This window comes from Oncorhynchus keta, chromosome 30 (assembly GCF_023373465.1).
Source record: "Oncorhynchus keta strain PuntledgeMale-10-30-2019 chromosome 30, Oket_V2, whole genome shotgun sequence".
Lineage (NCBI taxonomy): Eukaryota > Metazoa > Chordata > Actinopteri > Salmoniformes > Salmonidae > Oncorhynchus > Oncorhynchus keta.
In genome coordinates this window covers 21,773,497-21,795,684 of record NC_068450.1, presented here as the reverse complement: position 1 = coordinate 21,795,684, position 22,188 = coordinate 21,773,497, and the positions used below count along the sequence as shown (strand labels likewise).

General features: G+C 39.3%; 1 protein-coding gene and 1 long non-coding RNA gene across 10 annotated transcripts in view; one reads left to right on the top strand and one right to left on the bottom strand.

Moving 5' to 3' along the window:
- The window catches only part of micu3b (mitochondrial calcium uptake family, member 3b), an 89,208-nt gene that overhangs the window by 22,683 nt on the left and 44,337 nt on the right, over nucleotides 1–22,188 (bottom strand). For 5 of the 9 annotated variants that reach the window (XM_052488015.1, XM_052488019.1, XM_052488021.1 and 2 more), the window contains one exon: nucleotides 12,893–13,047. The exons of 3 other annotated variants lie outside the window; for them this stretch is intronic. In XM_052488015.1, the coding sequence (XP_052343975.1) occupies nucleotides 12,893–13,047 (155 nt within the window). Of the gene's footprint in view, nucleotides 1–12,892; nucleotides 13,048–14,213; nucleotides 14,323–22,188 lie in introns of all 9 variants that reach the window. One more of the 9 variants, XM_052488017.1, reaches the window with a different exon arrangement.
- The window catches only part of LOC127913953 (uncharacterized), a 22,707-nt gene continuing 20,297 nt past the window's right edge, over nucleotides 19,779–22,188 (top strand). The window contains exon 1 of the long non-coding RNA XR_008087367.1: nucleotides 19,779–19,949. This is a non-coding gene — a long non-coding RNA (uncharacterized LOC127913953). The remainder of the gene's footprint in view (nucleotides 19,950–22,188) is intronic.

The following is a 22,188-nucleotide window of genomic DNA, read 5'->3' as shown; positions in this document are numbered from 1 at the left end:
ACTGTTCCATAAACTATCAACATTAGATAGTGACTGTTCCATAAACTATTAACATTAGATAATGACTGTTCCATAAACTATCAACATTAGATAGTGACTGTTCCATAAACTATCAACATTAGATAGTGACTGTTCCATAAACTATTATCATTAGATAGTGACTGTTCCATAAACTATCAACATTAGATAGTGACTGTTCTATAAACTATCAACATTAGATAGTGACTGTTCCATAAACTATCAACATTAGATAGTGACTGTTCCATAAACTATTAACATTAGATAGTGACTGTTCCATAAACTATCAACATTAGATAGTGACTGTTCCATAAACTATCAACATTAGATAGTGACTGTTCCATAAACTATCAACATTAGATAGTGACTGTTCCATAAACTATCAACATTAGATAGTGACTGTTCCATAAACTATCAACATTAGATAGTGACTGTTCCATAAACTATCAACATTAGATAGTGACTGTTCCATAAACTATCAACATTAGATAGTGACTGTTCCATAAACTATCAACATTAGATAGTGACTGTTCCATAAACTATCAACATTAGATAGTGACTGTTCCCTAAACTATTAACATTTGATAGTGACTCTGTTTAAACGTTTCACGTTAGATTGTGACTGTGTCTAAACTATCAACATTAGATAGTAACTGTTCCCTAAATGACCAACATTAGATAGTGACTCTGTTTAAACGTTCCATATTAGATTGTGACTGTGTCTAAACTATCAACATTAGGTGGTGACTGTGTCGAAACTATCAACCTTAGATAGTTACTATGTGTAAACTATCAACATTAGATAGTGACTGTTTCCTAAATGATCAACATTAGATAGTGACTGTGTCAAAAATATCAACATTAGATACTGACTGCTCCCAAACTATCAACATTAGATAGTGAATGTTCCTAAACAATCAACATTATGGACCAGTCACTATCTAAACTATCAACATTAGATAGTGACTGTTCCCTCAACTACTAACAATAAATAGTGACTGACTCTAAACTGTCAACATTAGATAGTGACTGTAAACTATCAACATTAGATAGTGACTGTGTGTAAACTATCAACATTAGATAGTGACTGTGTCTAAACTATCAACATTAGATACTGACTGTGTCTAAACTATAAACGTTATATAGTGACTGTTCCCTCAACTACTAACAATAAATAGTGACTGACTCTAAACTGTCAACATTAGATAGTGACTGTGTGTAAACTATCAACATTAGATAGTGACTGTGTGTAAACTATCAACATTAGATAGTGACTGTGTCTAAACTATCAACATTAGATACTGACTGTGTCTAAACTATAAACGTTATATAGTGACTGTTCCCTCAACTACTAACAATAAATAGTGACTGACTCTAAACTGTCAACATTAGATAGTGACTGTGTGTAAACTATCAACATTAGATAGTGACTGTGTGTAAACTATCAACATTAGATAGTGACTGTGTCTAAACTATCAACATTAGATAGTGACTGTGTCTAAACTATAAACGTTATATAGTGACTGTTCCCTCAACTACTAACAATAAATAGTGATTGACTCTAAACTGTCAACATTAGATAGTGACTGTGTGTAAACTATCAACATTAGATAGTGACTGTGTGTAAACTATCAACATTAGATAGTGACTGTGTCTAAACTATCAACATTAGATACTGACTGTGTCTAAACTATAAACGTTATATAGTGACTGTTCCCTCAACTACTAACAATAAATAGTGACTGACTCTAAACTGTCAACATTAGATAGTGACTGTGTGTAAACTATCAACATTAGATAGTGACTGTGTGTAAACTATCAACATTAGATAGTGACTGTGTCTAAACTATCAACATTAGATACTGACTGTGTCTAAACTATAAACGTTATATAGTGACTGTTCCCTCAACTACTAACAATAAATAGTGACTGACTCTAAACTGTCAACATTAGATAGTGACTGTGTGTAAACTATCAACATTAGATAGTGACTGTGTGTAAACTATCAACATTAGATAGTGACTGTGTCTAAACTATCAACATTAGATAGTGACTGTGTCTAAACTATAAACGTTATATAGTGACTGTTCCCTCAACTACTAACAATAAATAGTGATTGACTCTAAACTGTCAACATTAGATAGTGACTGTGTGTAAACTATCAACATTAGATAGTGACTGTGTGTAAACTATCAACATTAGATAGTGACTGTGTCTAAACTATCAACATTAGATACTGACTGTGTCTAAACTATAAACGTTATATAGTGACTGTTCCCTCAACTACTAACAATAAATAGTGACTGACTCTAAACTGTCAACATTAGATAGTGACTGTGTGTAAACTATCAACATTAGATAGTGACTGTGTGTAAACTATCAACATTAGATAGTGACTGTGTCTAAACTATCAACATTAGATACTGACTGTGTCTAAACTATAAACGTTATATAGTGACTGTTCCCTCAACTACTAACAATAAATAGTGACTGACTCTAAACTGTCAACATTAGATAGTGACTGTGTGTAAACTATCAACATTAGATAGTGACTGTGTGTAAACTATCAACATTAGATAGTGACTGTGTCTAAACTATCAACATTAGATACTGACTGTGTCTAAACTATAAACGTTATATAGTGACTGTTCCCTCAACTACTAACAATAAATAGTGACTGACTCTAAACTGTCAACATTAGATAGTGACTGTGTAAACTATCAACATTAGATAGTGACTGTGTGTAAACTATCAACATTAGATAGTGACTGTGTCTAAACTATCAACATTAGATACTGACTGTGTCTAAACTATCAACATTAGATAGTGACTGTATCTAAACTATCAACATTAGATAGTGACTGTGTCTAAACTATCAACATTAGATAGTGACTGTGTGTAAACTATCAACATTAGATAGTGACTGTGTCTAAACTATCAACATTAGATAGTGACTGTGTCTAAACTATAAACGTTATATAGTGACTGTTCCCTCAACTACTAACAATAAATAGTGACTGACTCTAAACTGTCAACATTAGATAGTGACTGTGTGTAAACTATCAACATTAGATAGTGACTGTGTGTAAACTATCAACATTAGATAGTGACTGTGTGTAAACTATCAACATTAGATAGTGACTGTGTCTAAACTATCAACATTAGACACTGACTGTGTCTAAACTATAAACGTTATATAGTGACTGTTCCCTCAACTACTAACAATAAATAGTGACTGACTCTAAACTGTCAACATTAGATAGTGACTGTGTGTAAACTATCAACATTAGATAGTGACTGTGTGTAAACTATCAACATTAGATAGTGACTGTGTCTAAACTATCAACATTAGATACTGACTGTGTCTAAACTATCAACATTAGATAGTGACTGTGTCTAAACTATCAACATTAGATAGTGACTGTGTCTAAACTATCAACATTAGATAGTGACTGTGTGTAAACTATCAACATTAGATAGTGACTGTGTCTAAACTATCAACATTAGATAGTGACTGTGTCTAAACTATCAACACTAGATAGTGACTGTGTCTAAACTATCAATAGATAGTGACTGTGGCTAAACTATCAACATTAGATAGTGACTGTGTCTAAACTATCAACATTAGATAGTGACTGTGCCTAAACTATCAACATTAGATAGTGACTGTGTCTAAACTATCAACATTAGATAGTGACTGTGTCTAAACTATCAACACTAGATAGTGACTGTGTCTAAACTATCAACATTAGATAGTGACTGTGTCTAAACTATCAACATTAGATAGTGACTGTGTCGAAACTATCAACATTAGATAGTGACTGTTTCTAAACTATCAACATTAGATAGTGACTGTGTCTAAACTATCAACATTAGATAGTGACTGTGTCTAAACTATCAACATTATATAGTGACTGTGTCTAAACTATCAACATTAGATAGTGACTGTTCCCTAAACTATTAACATTTGATAGTGACTCTGTTTAAACGTTTCACGTTAGATTGTGACTGTGTCTAAACTATCAACATTAGATAGTGACTGTTCCCTAAACTATTAACATTTGATAGTGACTCTGTTAAACGTTTCACGTTAGATTGTGACTGTGTCTAAACTATCAACATTAGATAGTGACTGTTCCCTAAACTATCAACATTAGATAGTGACCCATAAACTATCAACATTAGATAGTGACTGTTCCATAAACTATCAACATTAGATAGTGACTGTTCCCTAAACTATCAACATTAGATAGTGACTGTTCCATAAACTATCAACATTAGATAGTGACTGTTCCATAAACTATCAACATTAGATAGTGACTGTTCCCTAAACTATCAACATTAGATAGTGACTGTTCCATAAACTATCAACATTAGATTGTGACTGTGTCTAAACTATCAACATTAGATAGTGACTGTTCCATAAACTATCAACATTAGATTGTGACTGTGTCTAAACTATCAACATTAGATAGTGACTGTGTCTAAACTATCAACACTAGATAGTGACTGTGTCTAAACTATCAATAGATAGTGACTGTGGCTAAACTATCAACATTAGATAGTGACTGTGTCTAAACTATCAACATTAGATAGTGACTGTGCCTAAACTATCAACATTAGATAGTGACTGTGTCTAAACTATCAACATTAGATAGTGACTGTGTCTAAACTATCAACACTAGATAGTGACTGTGTCTAAACTATCAACATTAGATAGTGACTGTGTCTAAACTATCAACATTAGATAGTGACTGTGTCGAAACTATCAACATTAGATAGTGACTGTTTCTAAACTATCAACATTAGATAGTGACTGTGTCTAAACTATCAACATTAGATAGTGACTGTGTCTAAACTATCAACATTATATAGTGACTGTGTCTAAACTATCAACATTAGATAGTGACTGTTCCCTAAACTATTAACATTTGATAGTGACTCTGTTTAAACGTTTCACGTTAGATTGTGACTGTGTCTAAACTATCAACATTAGATAGTGACTGTTCCCTAAACTATTAACATTTGATAGTGACTCTGTTTAAACGTTTCACGTTAGATTGTGACTGTGTCTAAACTATCAACATTAGATAGTGACTGTTCCCTAAACTATCAACATTAGATAGTGACTGTTCCATAAACTATCAACATTAGATAGTGACTGTTCCATAAACTATCAACATTAGATAGTGACTGTTCCCTAAACTATCAACATTAGATAGTGACTGTTCCATAAACTATCAACATTAGATAGTGACTGTTCCATAAACTATCAACATTAGATAGTGACTGTTCCCTAAACTATCAACATTAGATAGTGACTGTTCCATAAACTATCAACATTAGATTGTGACTGTGTCTAAACTATCAACATTAGATAGTGACTGTTCCATAAACTATCAACATTAGATTGTGACTGTGTCTAAACTATCAACATTAGATAGTGACTGTTCCCTAAACTATCAACATTAGATAGTGACTGTTCCATAAACTATCAACATTAGATAGTGACTGTTCCATAAACTATCAACATTAGATAGTGACTGTTCCCTAAACTATCAACATTAGATAGTGACTGTTCCATAAACTATCAACATTAGATAGTGACTGTTCCATAAACTATCAACATTAGATAGTGACTGTTCCCTAAACTATCAACATTAGATAGTGACTGTTCCATAAACTATCAACATTAGATTGTGACTGTGTCTAAACTATCAACATTAGATAGTGACTGTTCCCTAAACTATCAACATTAGATAGTGACTGTTCCATAAACTATCAACATTAGATAGTGACTGTTCCATAAACTATCAACATTAGATAGTGACTGTTCCATAAACTATCAACATTAGATAGTGACTGTTCCCTAAACTATCAACATTAGATAGTGACTGTTCCATAAACTATCAACATTAGATAGTGACTGTTCCATAAACTATTAACATTAGATAGTGACTGTTCCATAAACTATCAACATTAGATAGTGACTGTTCCATAAACTATTAACATTAGATAGTGACTGTTCCATAAACTATCAACATTAGATAGTGACTGTTCCATAAACTATCAACATTAGATAGTGACTGTTCCATAAACTATCAACATTAGATAGTGACTGTTCCATAAACTATTAACATTAGATAGTGACTGTTCCATAAACTATCATCATTAGATAGTGACTGTTCCATAAACTATCAACATTAGATAGTGACTGTTCCATAAACTATTAACATTAGATAATGACTGTTCCATAAACTATCAACATTAGATAGTGACTGTTCCATAAACTATCAACATTAGATAGTGACTGTTCCATAAACTATTATCATTAGATAGTGACTGTTCCATAAACTATCAACATTAGATAGTGACTGTTCTATAAACTATCAACATTAGATAGTGACTGTTCCATAAACTATCAACATTAGATAGTGACTGTTCCATAAACTATTAACATTAGATAGTGACTGTTCCATAAACTATCAACATTAGATAGTGACTGTTCCATAAACTATCAACATTAGATAGTGACTGTTCCATAAACTATCAACATTAGATAGTGACTGTTCCATAAACTATCAACATTAGATAGTGACTGTTCCATAAACTATCAACATTAGATAGTGACTGTTCCATAAACTATCAACATTAGATAGTGACTGTTCCATAAACTATCAACATTAGATAGTGACTGTTCCATAAACTATCAACATTAGATAGTGACTGTTCCATAAACTATCAACATTAGATAGTGACTGTTCCCTAAACTATTAACATTTGATAGTGACTCTGTTTAAACGTTTCACGTTAGATTGTGACTGTGTCTAAACTATCAACATTAGATAGTAACTGTTCCCTAAATGACCAACATTAGATAGTGACTCTGTTTAAACGTTCCATATTAGATTGTGACTGTGTCTAAAACTATCAACATTAGGTGGTGACTGTGTCGAAACTATCAACCTTAGATAGTTACTATGTGTAAACTATCAACATTAGATAGTGACTGTTTCCTAAATGATCAACATTAGATAGTGACTGTGTCAAAAATATCAACATTAGATACTGACTGCTCCCCAAACTATCAACATTAGATAGTGAATGTTCCCTAAACAATCAACATTATGGACCAGTCACTATCTAAACTATCAACATTAGATAGTGACTGTTCCCTCAACTACTAACAATAAATAGTGACTGACTCTAAACTGTCAACATTAGATAGTGACTGTGTGTAAACTATCAACATTAGATAGTGACTGTGTGTAAACTATCAACATTAGATAGTGACTGTGTCTAAACTATCAACATTAGATACTGACTGTGTCTAAACTATAAACGTTATATAGTGACTGTTCCCTCAACTACTAACAATAAATAGTGACTGACTCTAAACTGTCAACATTAGATAGTGACTGTGTGTAAACTATCAACATTAGATAGTGACTGTGTGTAAACTATCAACATTAGATAGTGACTGTGTCTAAACTATCAACATTAGATACTGACTGTGTCTAAACTATAAACGTTATATAGTGACTGTTCCCTCAACTACTAACAATAAATAGTGACTGACTCTAAACTGTCAACATTAGATAGTGACTGTGTGTAAACTATCAACATTAGATAGTGACTGTGTGTAAACTATCAACATTAGATAGTGACTGTGTCTAAACTATCAACATTAGATACTGACTGTGTCTAAACTATAAACGTTATATAGTGACTGTTCCCTCAACTACTAACAATAAATAGTGATTGACTCTAAACTGTCAACATTAGATAGTGACTGTGTGTAAACTATCAACATTAGATAGTGACTGTGTGTAAACTATCAACATTAGATAGTGACTGTGTCTAAACTATCAACATTAGATACTGATTGGCTGTGTCTAAACTATAAACGTTATATAGTGACTGTTCCCTCAACTACTAACAATAAATAGTGACTGACTCTAAACTGTCAACATTAGATAGTGACTGTGTGTAAACTATCAACATTAGATAGTGACTGTGTGTAAACTATCAACATTAGATAGTGACTGTGTCTAAACTATCAACATTAGATACTGACTGTGTCTAAACTATAAACGTTATATAGTGACTGTTCCCTCAACTACTAACAATAAATAGTGACTGACTCTAAACTGTCAACATTAGATAGTGACTGTGTGTAAACTATCAACATTAGATAGTGACTGTGTGTAAACTATCAACATTAGATAGTGACTGTGTCTAAACTATCAACATTAGATACTGACTGTGTCTAAACTATAAACGTTATATAGTGACTGTTCCCTCAACTACTAACAATAAATAGTGATTGACTCTAAACTGTCAACATTAGATAGTGACTGTGTGTAAACTATCAACATTAGATAGTGACTGTGTGTAAACTATCAACATTAGATAGTGACTGTGTCTAAACTATCAACATTAGATACTGACTGTGTCTAAACTATAAACGTTATATAGTGACTGTTCCCTCAACTACTAACAATAAATAGTGACTGACTCTAAACTGTCAACATTAGATAGTGACTGTGTGTAAACTATCAACATTAGATAGTGACTGTGTGTAAACTATCAACATTAGATAGTGACTGTGTCTAAACTATCAACATTAGATACTGACTGTGTCTAAACTATAAACGTTATATAGTGACTGTTCCCTCAACTACTAACAATAAATAGTGACTGACTCTAAACTGTCAACATTAGATAGTGACTGTGTGTAAACTATCAACATTAGATAGTGACTGTGTGTAAACTATCAACATTAGATAGTGACTGTGTCTAAACTATCAACATTAGATACTGACTGTGTCTAAACTATAAACGTTATATAGTGACTGTTCCCTCAACTACTAACAATAAATAGTGACTGACTCTAAACTGTCAACATTAGATAGTGACTGTGTGTAAACTATCAACATTAGATAGTGACTGTGTGTAAACTATCAACATTAGATAGTGACTGTGTCTAAACTATCAACATTAGATACTGACTGTGTCTAAACTATCAACATTAGATAGTGACTGTATCTAAACTATCAACATTAGATAGTGACTGTGTCTAAACTATCAACATTAGATAGTGACTGTGTGTAAACTATCAACATTAGATAGTGACTGTGTCTAAACTATCAACATTAGATAGTGACTGTGTCTAAACTATAAACGTTATATAGTGACTGTTCCCTCAACTACTAACAATAAATAGTGACTGACTCTAAACTGTCAACATTAGATAGTGACTGTGTGTAAACTATCAACATTAGATAGTGACTGTGTGTAAACTATCAACATTAGATAGTGACTGTGTGTAAACTATCAACATTAGATAGTAACTGTGTCTAAACTATCAACATTAGATACTGACTGTGTCTAAACTATAAACGTTATATAGTGACTGTTCCCTCAACTACTAACAATAAATAGTGACTGACTCTAAACTGTCAACATTAGATAGTGACTGTGTGTAAACTATCAACATTAGATAGTGACTGTGTGTAAACTATCAACATTAGATAGTGACTGTGTCTAAACTATCAACATTAGATACTGTGTCTAAACTATCAACATTAGATAGTGACTGTGTCTAAACTATCAACATTAGATAGTGACTGTGTGTAAACTATCAACATTAGATAGTGACTGTGTCTAAACTATCAACATTAGATAGTGACTGTGTCTAAACTATCAACACTAGATAGTGACTGTGTCTAAACTATCAACACTAGATAGTGACTGTGTCTAAACTATCAATAGATAGTGACTGTGGCTAAACTATCAACATTAGATAGTGACTGTGTCTAAACTATCAACATTAGATAGTGACTGTGCCTAAACTATCAACATTAGATAGTGACTGTGTCTAAACTATCAACATTAGATAGTGACTGTGTCTAAACTATCAACACTAGATAGTGACTGTGTCTAAACTATCAACATTAGATAGTGACTGTGTCTAAACTATCAACATTAGATAGTGACTGTGTCGAAACTATCAACATTAGATAGTGACTGTTTCTAAACTATCAACATTAGATAGTGACTGTGTCTAAACTATCAACATTAGATAGTGACTGTGTCTAAACTATCAACATTATATAGTGACTGTGTCTAAACTATCAACATTAGATAGTGACTGTTCCCTAAACTATTAACATTTGATAGTGACTCTGTTTAAACGTTTCACGTTAGATTGTGACTGTGTCTAAACTATCAACATTAGATAGTGACTGTTCCCTAAACTATTAACATTTGATAGTGACTCTGTTTAAACGTTTCACGTTAGATTGTGACTGTGTCTAAACTATCAACATTAGATAGTGACTGTTCCCTAAACTATCAACATTAGATAGTGACCCATAAACTATCAACATTAGATAGTGACTGTTCCATAAACTATCAACATTAGATAGTGACTGTTCCCTAAACTATCAACATTAGATAGTGACTGTTCCATAAACTATCAACATTAGATAGTGACTGTTCCATAAACTATCAACATTAGATAGTGACTGTTCCCTAAACTATCAACATTAGATAGTGACTGTTCCATAAACTATCAACATTAGATTGTGACTGTGTCTAAACTATCAACATTAGATAGTGACTGTTCCATAAACTATCAACATTAGATTGTGACTGTGTCTAAACTATCAACATTAGATAGTGACTGTTCCCTAAACTATCAACATTAGATAGTGACTGTTCCATAAACTATCAACATTAGATAGTGACTGTTCCATAAACTATCAACATTAGATAGTGACTGTTCCCTAAACTATCAACATTAGATAGTGACTGTTCCATAAACTATCAACATTAGATAGTGACTGTTCCATAAACTATCAACATTAGATAGTGACTGTTCCCTAAACTATCAACATTAGATAGTGACTGTTCCATAAACTATCAACATTAGATTGTGACTGTGTCTAAACTATCAACATTAGATAGTGACTGTTCCCTAAACTATCAACATTAGATAGTGACTGTTCCATAAACTATCAACATTAGATAGTGACTGTTCCATAAACTATCAACATTAGATAGTGACTGTTCCATAAACTATCAACATTAGATAGTGACTGTTCCCTAAACTATCAACATTAGATAGTGACTGTTCCATAAACTATCAACATTAGATAGTGACTGTTCCATAAACTATTAACATTAGATAGTGACTGTTCCATAAACTATCAACATTAGATAGTGACTGTTCCATAAACTATTAACATTAGATAGTGACTGTTCCATAAACTATCAACATTAGATAGTGACTGTTCCATAAACTATCAACATTAGATAGTGACTGTTCCATAAACTATCAACATTAGATAGTGACTGTTCCATAAACTATTAACATTAGATAGTGACTGTTCCATAAACTATCATCATTAGATAGTGACTGTTCCATAAACTATCAACATTAGATAGTGACTGTTCCATAAACTATTAACATTAGATAATGACTGTTCCATAAACTATCAACATTAGATAGTGACTGTTCCATAAACTATCAACATTAGATAGTGACTGTTCCATAAACTATTATCATTAGATAGTGACTGTTCCATAAACTATCAACATTAGATAGTGACTGTTCTATAAACTATCAACATTAGATAGTGACTGTTCCATAAACTATCAACATTAGATAGTGACTGTTCCATAAACTATTAACATTAGATAGTGACTGTTCCATAAACTATCAACATTAGATAGTGACTGTTCCATAAACTATCAACATTAGATAGTGACTGTTCCATAAACTATCAACATTAGATAGTGACTGTTCCATAAACTATCAACATTAGATAGTGACTGTTCCATAAACTATCAACATTAGATAGTGACTGTTCCATAAACTATCAACATTAGATAGTGACTGTTCCATAAACTATCAACATTAGATAGTGACTGTTCCATAAACTATCAACATTAGATAGTGACTGTTCCCTAAACTATTAACATTTGATAGTGACTCTGTTTAAACGTTTCACGTTAGATTGTGACTGTGTCTAAACTATCAACATTAGATAGTAACTGTTCCCTAAATGACCAACATTAGATAGTGACTCTGTTTAAACGTTCCATATTAGATTGTGACTGTGTCTAAACTATCAACATTAGGTGGTGACTGTGTCGAAACTATCAACCTTAGATAGTTACTATGTGTAAACTATCAACATTAGATAGTGACTGTTTCCTAAATGATCAACATTAGATAGTGACTGTGTCAAAAATATCAACATTAGATACTGACTGCTCCCCAAACTATCAACATTAGATAGTGAATGTTCCCCTAAACAATCAACATTATGGACCAGTCACTATCTAAACTATCAACATTAGATAGTGACTGTATCTAAACTATCAACATTAGATAGTGACTGTTCCATAAACTATCAACATTAGATAGTGACTCTTTCTAAACTATCAACATTAGATAGTGACTGTGTCTAAACTATCAACATATAAGACATGGTAATTCTAAACATAGTTTATAATAAACATGCATTGCTCTGTTTAGACAGATTCTGTGAACATGATCTATTCATCCCTGTTCCCATTACATATGAATGACTATATCTCTATCAGCTATCCTGACGGCCTCCACACAACTCTACTCCACCCTTCCTCCCTGCCTCCTCCTTCCCAGCCTGCCTCCTTACCTCCCTGCCTGTCTTACACTCCTTCCTTTCCTGCCTGTCTTACCCTCCTTCCCTCCCTGCCTGTCTTACCCTCCTTACCTCCCTGCCTCCTCCTTCCCAGCCTCCCTGTCTTACACTCCTTCCTTCCCTCCCTGTCTGTCTTACCCTCCTTCCCTCCCTCCTTGCCTGCCTGCCCCTCTCCTTACCGTGCGGCGGTGCAGCCGGTCCTTCATGACACCAATGAACTCCTTGTAACTGAGCTGTCCGTCACGGTCCTCGTCGAAGATGTGGAACACAGTGTTGACCAGGTGTTCAGTCAGCTTCAGCCCCGTCGTCACATAGACTGCACGGGCCAACTCATCTGATAGGGACGAGGGGAACAGAATCAGCATGCCACTATTTGTGCCACTAAGTTGGACTACCATTGTAGTCTCCGTCCCAAATGGCACCCTTCCCCATACCAGGTACAATGAGGTAAAAAGTAGTGCACTATATAGGGAATATGGTGCCATTTGGGACGCAGTCATAGTGTATAGATGGTGTGTTAACAGTGGAAGAGTGGAACAGTTGAACAGTGGAACAGTGTAAACAGTGGAAGAGTAGAAGAGTGGAACACTTGAAGAGTGGAGCAGTGTAAACAGTGGATGAGGGGAACAGTTGAAGAGTGGAACAGTGGAAGAGTGGAACAATGGAACAGTGTAAAAACAGTGTGGTTATTCCTCGTCCATGTATTTCAGTAGTCAAACAAATCAAATAAAGAGTGAAACTAACCTTGGCCAATGGAACGTTTGGAACAAACCTTGGCCAATGGAATGATTGGAACAAACCTTGGACAATGGAATGATTGGAACTAACCTTGGCCAATGGAATGATTGGAACAAACCTTGGACAATGGAATGATTGGAACAAACCTTGGCCAATGGAATGATTGGAACAAACCTTGGACAATGGAATGATTGGAACTAACCTTGGCCAATGGAACAATTTGAACTAACCTTGGCCAATGGAATGATTGGAACTAACCTTGGCCAATGGAACGATTGGAACAAACCTTGGCCAATGGAATGATTGGAACTAACCTTGGCCAATGGAACAATTTGAACTAACCTTGGCCAATGGAATGATTGGAACTAACCTTGGCCAATGGAACGATTGGAACAAACCTTGGACAATGGAATGTTCGGAACTAACCTTGGCCAATGGAATGATTGGAACAAACCTTGGCCAATGGAACGATTGGAACAAACCTTGGACAATGGAATGTTCGGAACTAACCTTGGCCAATGGAATGTTCGGAACTAACCTTGGCCAATGGAATGATTGGAACAAACCTTGGCCAATGGAATGATTGGAACTAACCTTGGCCAATGGAACAATTTGAACTAACCTTGGCCAATGGAACGATTGGAACTAACCTTGGCCAATGGAACGATTTGAACTAACCTTGGTCAATGGAACGATTGGAACTAACCTTGGCCAATGGAACGATTTGAACTAACCTTGGTCAATGGAACTATTGGAACTAACCTTGGCCAATGGAACGGTTGGCAAAGTTGTACATTTGCATGGCTATAGCGAAATCCTCCAGGTTGTTCATGAATTGGAAGAAGGATCTGAACTCATCAAAGGTGATTCCCTACAAGATTAAAAAGTCCAATTCAATTCAAAGTCAAATCCAAGTCAGTCAAATCATTTAAAATCTATTCATTTTACAAAGCAGACTAAACAGTAATTTATCTCAACTCAAATCAATAAAAACTGAAAAAGTAAAAGAGGAGTCAAATCTGAGGCTCAAACGGCGTGAGAGAGACAGGAATGAATTACACATAAAGCAAACGACTGGATGTCCCAACCCAAAAGGCCAGCCAGACAATGCAACAGCACTTCACATGACACATAATCTACTCCACTTAAACCAGAGGGAAGCCTTTAGTGTCCGCGGGACCTTGAAGACATCACACAGATAACAGACACAAAGGCAGGAAAATGACCAAACAGACAGAGTATACATCGCTGGGTTGTTCCCCCCTGGTATGGATACTATGAGTTGATTGTAGCTTTTGGGGAAAAGGTCAGAGTGTTTGTAGAGTTTTCTAAAGCAGATTAACCTAACACTTACATAAACAAAAACAAAAGAGGGCTGAATCCCAAACATCTCAGGGTTGGCAGATGAGTCAAACACAGGCCCTATTGATGTCCACTCAACCGTCCCACTGCTACTAGAAACTCCTATAGCTCACTCCTCCGGCGACCTTCTGACACAACCATCCCACTGCTACTAGAAACTCCTATAGCTCGCTCCCTCCGGCGCCCTTCCGACACAACCGTCCCACTGCTACTAGAAACTCCTATAGCTCGCTCCCTCCGGCGCCCTTCCCGACACAACCGTCCCACTGCTACTAGAAACTGCTATAGCTCGCTCCCTCCGCGCCCTTCCGACACAACCGTCCCACTGCTACTAGAAACTCCTATAGCTCGCTCCCTCCGGCGCCCTTCCGACACAACCGTCCCACTGCTACTAGAAACTCCTATAGCTCGCTCCTCCGGCGCCCTTCCGACACAACCGTCCCACTGCTACTAGAAACTCCTATAGCTCGCTCCCTCCGGCGCCCTTCCGACACAACCGTCCCAATGCTACTAGAAACTCCTATAGCTCGCTCCCTCCGGCGCCCTTCCGACACAACCGTCCCACTGCTACTAGAAACTCCTATAGCTCGCTCCCTCCGGCGCCCTTCCGACACAACCGTCCCACTGCTACTAGAAACTCCTATAGCTCGCTCCCTCCGGCGCCCCTTCCGACACAACCGTCCCAATGCTACTAGAAACTCCTATAGCTCGCTCCCTCCGGCGCCCTTCCGACACAACCGTCCTAATGCTACTAGAAACTCCTATAGCTCGCTCCCTCCGGCGCCCTTCCGACACAACCGTCCCAATGCTACTAGAAACTCCTATAGCTCGCTCCCTCCGGCGCCCTTCCGACACAACCGTCCCAATGCTACTAGAAACTCCTATAGCTCGCTCCCTCCGGCGCCCTTCCGACACAACCTTCCCAATGCTACTAGAAACTGCTATAGCTCGCTCCCTCCGGCGCCCTTCCGACACAACCGTCCCAATGCTACTAGAAACTGCTATAGCTCGCTCCCTCCGGCGCCCTTCCGACACAACCTTCCCAATGCTACTAGAAACTGCTATAGCTCGCTCCCTCCGGCGCCCTTCCGACACAACCTTCCCAATGCTACTAGAAACTGCTATAGCTCGCTCCCTCCGGCGCCCTTCCGACACAACCGTCCCAATGCTACTAGAAACTGCTATAGCTCGCTCCCTCCGGCGCCCTTCCGACACAACCTTCCCAATGCTACTAGAAACTGCTATAGCTCACTCCCTCCCTCAGTGGCCCCTCCAACACAACCAACACACTGAGCCTAACAAATGATGTAACGAGCCATTTGTGACGCTTTGCTATTTTAACAAAGCAAGCTCCATAAACTATCTCTTAGCACAACGACGAGACCCACTTGATTATCAATGGCGATCTAGCAACAAGCTACTCGGCCCGCTAAGAAGCTGCTCACCTCTTTATGTGCGGGTCAGTGTGTCGAATGAAAACAAACTAAAAACCTCAAATGTGAAAGTTTCACTCAGCAACTAATTCACGGTTGCCTTCACCGCAAGTGAAAAACAACAGAGAAGTTTTCAGACAAGTATTTGGTTAGATAGTATGTCCACATTAATCATTTCAGTAATACCACAGAACAGAAATGACACAATAAGAAATCCCATTCCATCTTGGTGTATCACTATCTATGTTATGGCAAGCTGGTTACCTGATACCACTCTACACATTATTGCCACTCAGTTTATTGCTAAATAAGTAACATTTAATCTTCTTTTTTGTCAAAACTGAAAATAGAAAATAAGATTTAATTGATTGAAAAACATGAGAATGACCAGTTGATTACTGGTTGACTAAATCAATCTCACACTTCCAAACTAAGTAAAGCACACTTGCATGTGTTTGGAACAAAAGGCTATGAGGGTATTTAGGCTGAGTTGCCTTGGGGGCCAGGGGGTGTTGGTGAGTCAAGGCAAAGGGCTGAGCGGGTGTGTAGGGGGATCATCTGGTGGGGGTTAACGGGGAGGAGGGGGGTCGTCTGGAGGGTTAAGGGGGCAGAGGGGGTTTCTGGGAGGTGACAGTAAAGGGGTGGAGGAGGGGGGTGGAGGTAGATTGAGGTGATATGGTGGTAGTTTGAGGTGAGGGGGATGGAGGTAGATTGAGGTGATATGGAGGTAGTTTTAGGTGAGGGGTGGAGGTAGATTGAGGTGATATGGAGGTAGTTTGAGGTGAGGGGGATGGAGGTAGATTGAGGTGATACGGAGGTAGTTTGAGGTGAGGGGGATGGAGGTAGATTGAGGTGATATGGAGGTAGTTTTAGGTGAGGGGGTGGAGGTAGATTGAGGTGATATAAAGGTAGTTTGAGGTGAGGGGGATGGAGGTAGATTGAGGTGATATGGAGGTAGTTTTAGGTGAGGGGTGGAGGTAGATTGAGGTGATATGGTGGTAGTTTGAGGTGAGGGGATGGAGGAAGTTTAGGTGAGGGGGTGGAGGTAGATTGAGGTGATATGGAGGTAGTTTGAGGTGAGGGGATGGAGGTAGATTGAGGTGATATGGAGGTAGTTTGAGGTGAGGGGGATGGAGGTAGATTGAGGTGATATGGTGGTAGTTTGAGGTGAGGGGGATGGAGGTAGATTGAGGTGATATGGTGGTAGTTTGAGGTGAGGGGGATGGAGGTAGATTGAGGTGATATGGAGGTAGTTTTAGGTGAGGGGGTGGAGGTAGATTGAGGTGATATGGAGGTAGTTTGAGGTGAGGGGGATGGAGGTAGATTGAGTTGATACGGAGGTAGTTTGAGGTGAGGGGGATGGAGGTAGATTGAGGTGATATGGAGGTAGTTTTAGGTGAGGGGGTGGAGGTAGATTGAGGTGATATGGTGGTAGTTTGAGGTGAGGGGGATGGAGGTAGATTGAGGTGATATGGTGGTAGTTTGAGGTGAGGGGGATGGAGGTAGATTGAGGTGATATGGTGGTAGTTTGAGGTGAGGGGATGGAGGTAGATTGAGGTGATATGGTGGTAGTTTGAGGTGAGGGGGATGGAGGTAGAGATTGAGGTGATGTGGTGGTAGTTTGAGGTGAGGGGATGGAGGTAGATTGAGGTGATATGGTGATAGTTTCAGGTGAGGGGGATGGAGGTAGATTGAGGGATAAGAGCGTCTGCTAAATGACTTAAATGTAAATGTAAATATGGAGGTAGTTTGAGGTGAGGGGGATGGAGGTAGATTGAGGTGATATGGAGGTAGTTTGAGGTGAGGGGGATGGAGGTAGATTGAGGTGATATGGTGAGAGTTTGAGGAGGGGTGGAGGTAGATTGAGGTAATATGGAGGTAGTTTTAGGTGAGGGGGTGGAATAGATTGAGGTGATATGGTGGTAGTTTGAGGTGAGGGGATGGAGGAAGTTTTAGGTGAGGGGGCGGAGGTAGATTGAGGTGATATGGAGGTAGTTTGAGGTGAGGGGGATGGAGGTAGTTTGAGGTGAGGGGATGGAGGTAGATTGAGGTGATATGGAGGTAGTTTGAGGTGAGGGGAGATGGAGGTAGTTTGAGGTGAGCTGAGATGGAGGTAGTTTGAGGTGAGGTGGGGATGGATGTACTTTGAGGTGAGATGGAGGTAGTTTGACGTGAGGGGAGATAGATGTAGTTTGAGGTGAGATGGAGGTAGATTGAGGTGATGTGGTGGTAGTTTGAGGTGAGGGGGATGGAGGTAGATTGAGGTGATATGGTGAGAGTTTGAGGTGAGGGTGGTGGAGGTAGATTGAGGTGATATGGAGGTAGTTTGAGGTGAGGGGGATGGAGGTAGTTTGAGGTGATATGGTGGTAGTTTGAGGTGAGGGGGATGGAGGTAGTTTTAGGTGATATGGTGGAAGTTTGAGGTGAGAGGAGATGGAGGTAGATTGAGGTGATATGGTGGTAGTTTGAGGTGAGGGGAGATGGAGGTAGATTGAGGTGATATGGTGGTAGTTTGAGGTGAGGGGATGGAGGTAGATTGAGGTGATATGGTGGTAGTTTGAGGTGAGGGAGATGGAGGTAGATTGAGGTGATATGGTGGTAGTTTGAGGTGAGGGGAGATGGAGGTAGATTGAGGTGATATGGAGGTAGTTTGAGGTGAGGGGGATGGAGGTAGATTGAGGTGATATGGTGGTAGTTTGAGGTGAGGGGAGATGGAGGTAGATTGAGGTGATATGGTGGTAGTTTGAGGTGAGGGGATGGAGGTAGATTGAGGTGATATGGTGGTAGTTTGAGGTGAGGGGAGATGGAGGTAGATTGAGGTGATATGGTGGTAGTTTGAGGTGAGGGGATGGAGGTAGATTGAGGTGATATGGTGGTAGTTTGAGGTGAGGGGAGATGGAGGTAGATTGAGGTGATATGGTGGTAGTTTGAGGTGAGGGGAGATGGAGGTAGATTGAGGTGATATGGTGGTAATTTGAGGTGAGGGAGATGGAGGTAGATTGAGGTGATATGGTGGTAGTTTGAGGTGAGGGGAGATGGAGGTAGATTGAGGTGATGTGGTGGTAGTTTGAGGTGAGGGGATGGAGGTAGATTGAGGTGATATGGTGGTAGTTTGAGGTGAGGGGGATGGAGGTAGATTGAGGTGATATGGTGGTAGTTTGAGGTGAGGGGGATGGAGGTAGATTGAGGTGATATGGAGGTAGTTTGAGGTAAATAATAATAATATATGCCATTTAGCAGACGCTTTTATCCAAAGCGACTTACAGTCATGTGCATACATTCTACGTATGGGTGGTCCCGGGGATCGAACCCACTACACTGGCGTTACAAGCGCCATGCTCTACCAACTGAGCTACAGAAGAACCAGGTGAGGGGATGGAGGTAGATTGAGGTGAGATGGAGGTAGTTTGAGGTGAGGGGAGATGGATGTAGTTTGAGGTGAGATGGCGGTAGTTTGAGGTGAGGGGGTGGAGGTAGATTGAGGTGATATGGAGGTAGTTTGAGGTGAGGGGGATGGAGGTAGATTGAGGTGATATGGCGGTAGTTTTAGGTCGAGGGGGATGGAGGTAGATTGAGGTGATATGGTGGTAGTTTGAGGTGAGGGGATGGAGGTAGTTTGAGGTGAGGGGGATGGAGGTAGATTGAGGTGATATGGAGGTAGTTTGAGGTGAGGGGAGATGGAGGTAAATGGCAGTAGTTTGAGGTGATATGGAGGTAGTTTTAGGTGAGGGGTGGAGGTAGATTGAGGTGATATGGAGGTAGTTTGAGGTGAGGGGATGATGATTGAGGTGATATGGCGGTAGTTTTAGGTCGAGGATGGAGGTAGATTGAGGTGATATGGAGGTAGTTTGAGGTGAGGGGGATGGAGGTAGTTTGAGGTGATATGGAGGTAGTTTGAGGTGAGGGGGATGGAGGTAGATTGAGGTGATATGGTGGTAGTTTGAGGTGAGGGGGATGGAGGTAGATTGAGGTGATATGGTGGTAGTTTGAGGTGAGGGGATGGAGGTAGAGATTGAGGTGATATGGTGGTAGAGGTTGAGGTAGATTGAGGTGATATGGAGGTAGTTTGAGGTGAGGGGGATGGAGGCAGATTGAGGTATATTGGTAGTTTGAGGAGGGGGATGTAGATGGGTGATATGGAGGTAGTTTGAGGTGAGGGGGATGGAGGTAGATTGAGGTGATATGGGAGGTAGTTTGAGGTGAGGGGGATGGAGGTAGATTGAGGTGATATGGAGGTAGTTTGAGGTGAGGGGGATGGAGGTAGATTGAGGTGATATGGAGGTAGTTTGAGGTGAGGGGGATGGAGGTAGTTTGAGGTGAGCTGAGATGGAGGTAGTTTGAGGTGAGGGGATGGAGGTAGTTTGAGGTGAGATGGAGGTAGTTTGAGAGGGAGATGGAGGTAGTTTGAGGTGAGATGGAGGTAGGGGAGGTAGTTTGAGGTGAGATGGAGGTAGTTTGAGGTGAGGGATGATGTAGTTTGAGGTGAGATGGAGGTAGTTTGGGAGGTGTTTAGGTGACGGATGAGGTAGAGAATTTTGAGGGAGATGAAGGTGTTTGAGGGAGATGGAGGTAGTTTGAGGTGAGATGGAGGTAGATTGAGGTAGTTTGAGGTGAGGGATGGAGGTAGTTTAGGAGGTAGGAGATTTGAGAGAGATGGAGGTAGTTGAGGTGAGGGGAGATGGAGGTAGTTTGAGGTGAGATGGAGGTAGTTTGAGGTGAGGGGGATGAGGTAGATTGAGGTGATATGGGATAGTAGTTTGAGGTGAGGGGGATGGAGGTAGATTGAGATGATATGGAGGTAGTTTGAGGTGAGGATGGAGGTAGATTTGAGGTGAGATGGAGGTAGTTTGAGGTGGGGGATGGAGGTAGTTTAAGGTGAGGGGGATAGAGGTAGTTTTAGGTGAGATGGAGGTAGTGTGAGGTGAGCGGGGAGGTAGTTTGAGGTGAGATGGGAGGTAGATGGAGGTATTTTTTGAGAGTGAGATGGAGGTAGTTTGAGGTGAGATGGAGGTAGTTTGATGTGAGATGAATGTGGAGGTAGTTTGAGGTGATATGGAGTAGTTTGAGGTGAGATGGAGGTAGTTTTAGGTGAGCGGATGGAGGTAGTTTGAGGTGAGGGGATGGAGGTAGATGGATATGTAGTTTGAGGTGAGGAGATGGAGGTAGTTTGAGGTGATATGGTGGTAGTTTGAGGTGAGGGGAGGAGGCAGATTGAGGTGATATGGTGGTAGTTTGAGGTGAGGGGAGATGGAGGTAGATTAGGTGATATGGTGGTAGTTTGAGGTGAGGGGATGGAGGTAGATTGAGGTGATATGGTGGTAGTTTGAGGTGAGGGGATGGAGGTGATTGAGGTGATATGGTGGTAGTTTGAGGTGAGGGGGGATGGAGGTAGATTGAGGTGATGTGGTAGTTTGAGGTGAGGATGGAGGTAGATTGAGGTGATATGGTGGTAGTTTGAGGTGAGATGGAGGTAGATTGAGGTGATATGGTGGTAGTTTGAGGTGAGGGGATGGAGGTAGACTGAGGTGATGTGTGGTAGTTTGAGGTGAGGGGAGATGGAGGTAGATTGAGTGATATGGTGGTAGTTTGAGGTGAGGGGATGGATGTAGATTGAGGTGATATGGTGGTAGTTTGAGGTGAGGGGATGGAGGTAGATTGAGGTGATATGGCGGTAGTTTGAGGTGAGGGGATGGAGGTAGAGGTGAGTGATATGGAGGTAGTTTGAGGTGAGGGGGATGGAGGTAGATGAAGCTGAGATGGAGGTAGTTTGAGGTAGGTGGGATGGATGGGTTGAGGTGAGATGGAGGGGTGGAGTGTAGATTGAGGTGATATGGTGGTAGTTTGAGGTGAGGGGGGATGGAGGTAGATTGAGGTGATATGGAGGTAGTTTTAGGTGAGGGGGTGGAGGTAGATTGAGGTGATATGGAGGTAGTTTGAGGTGA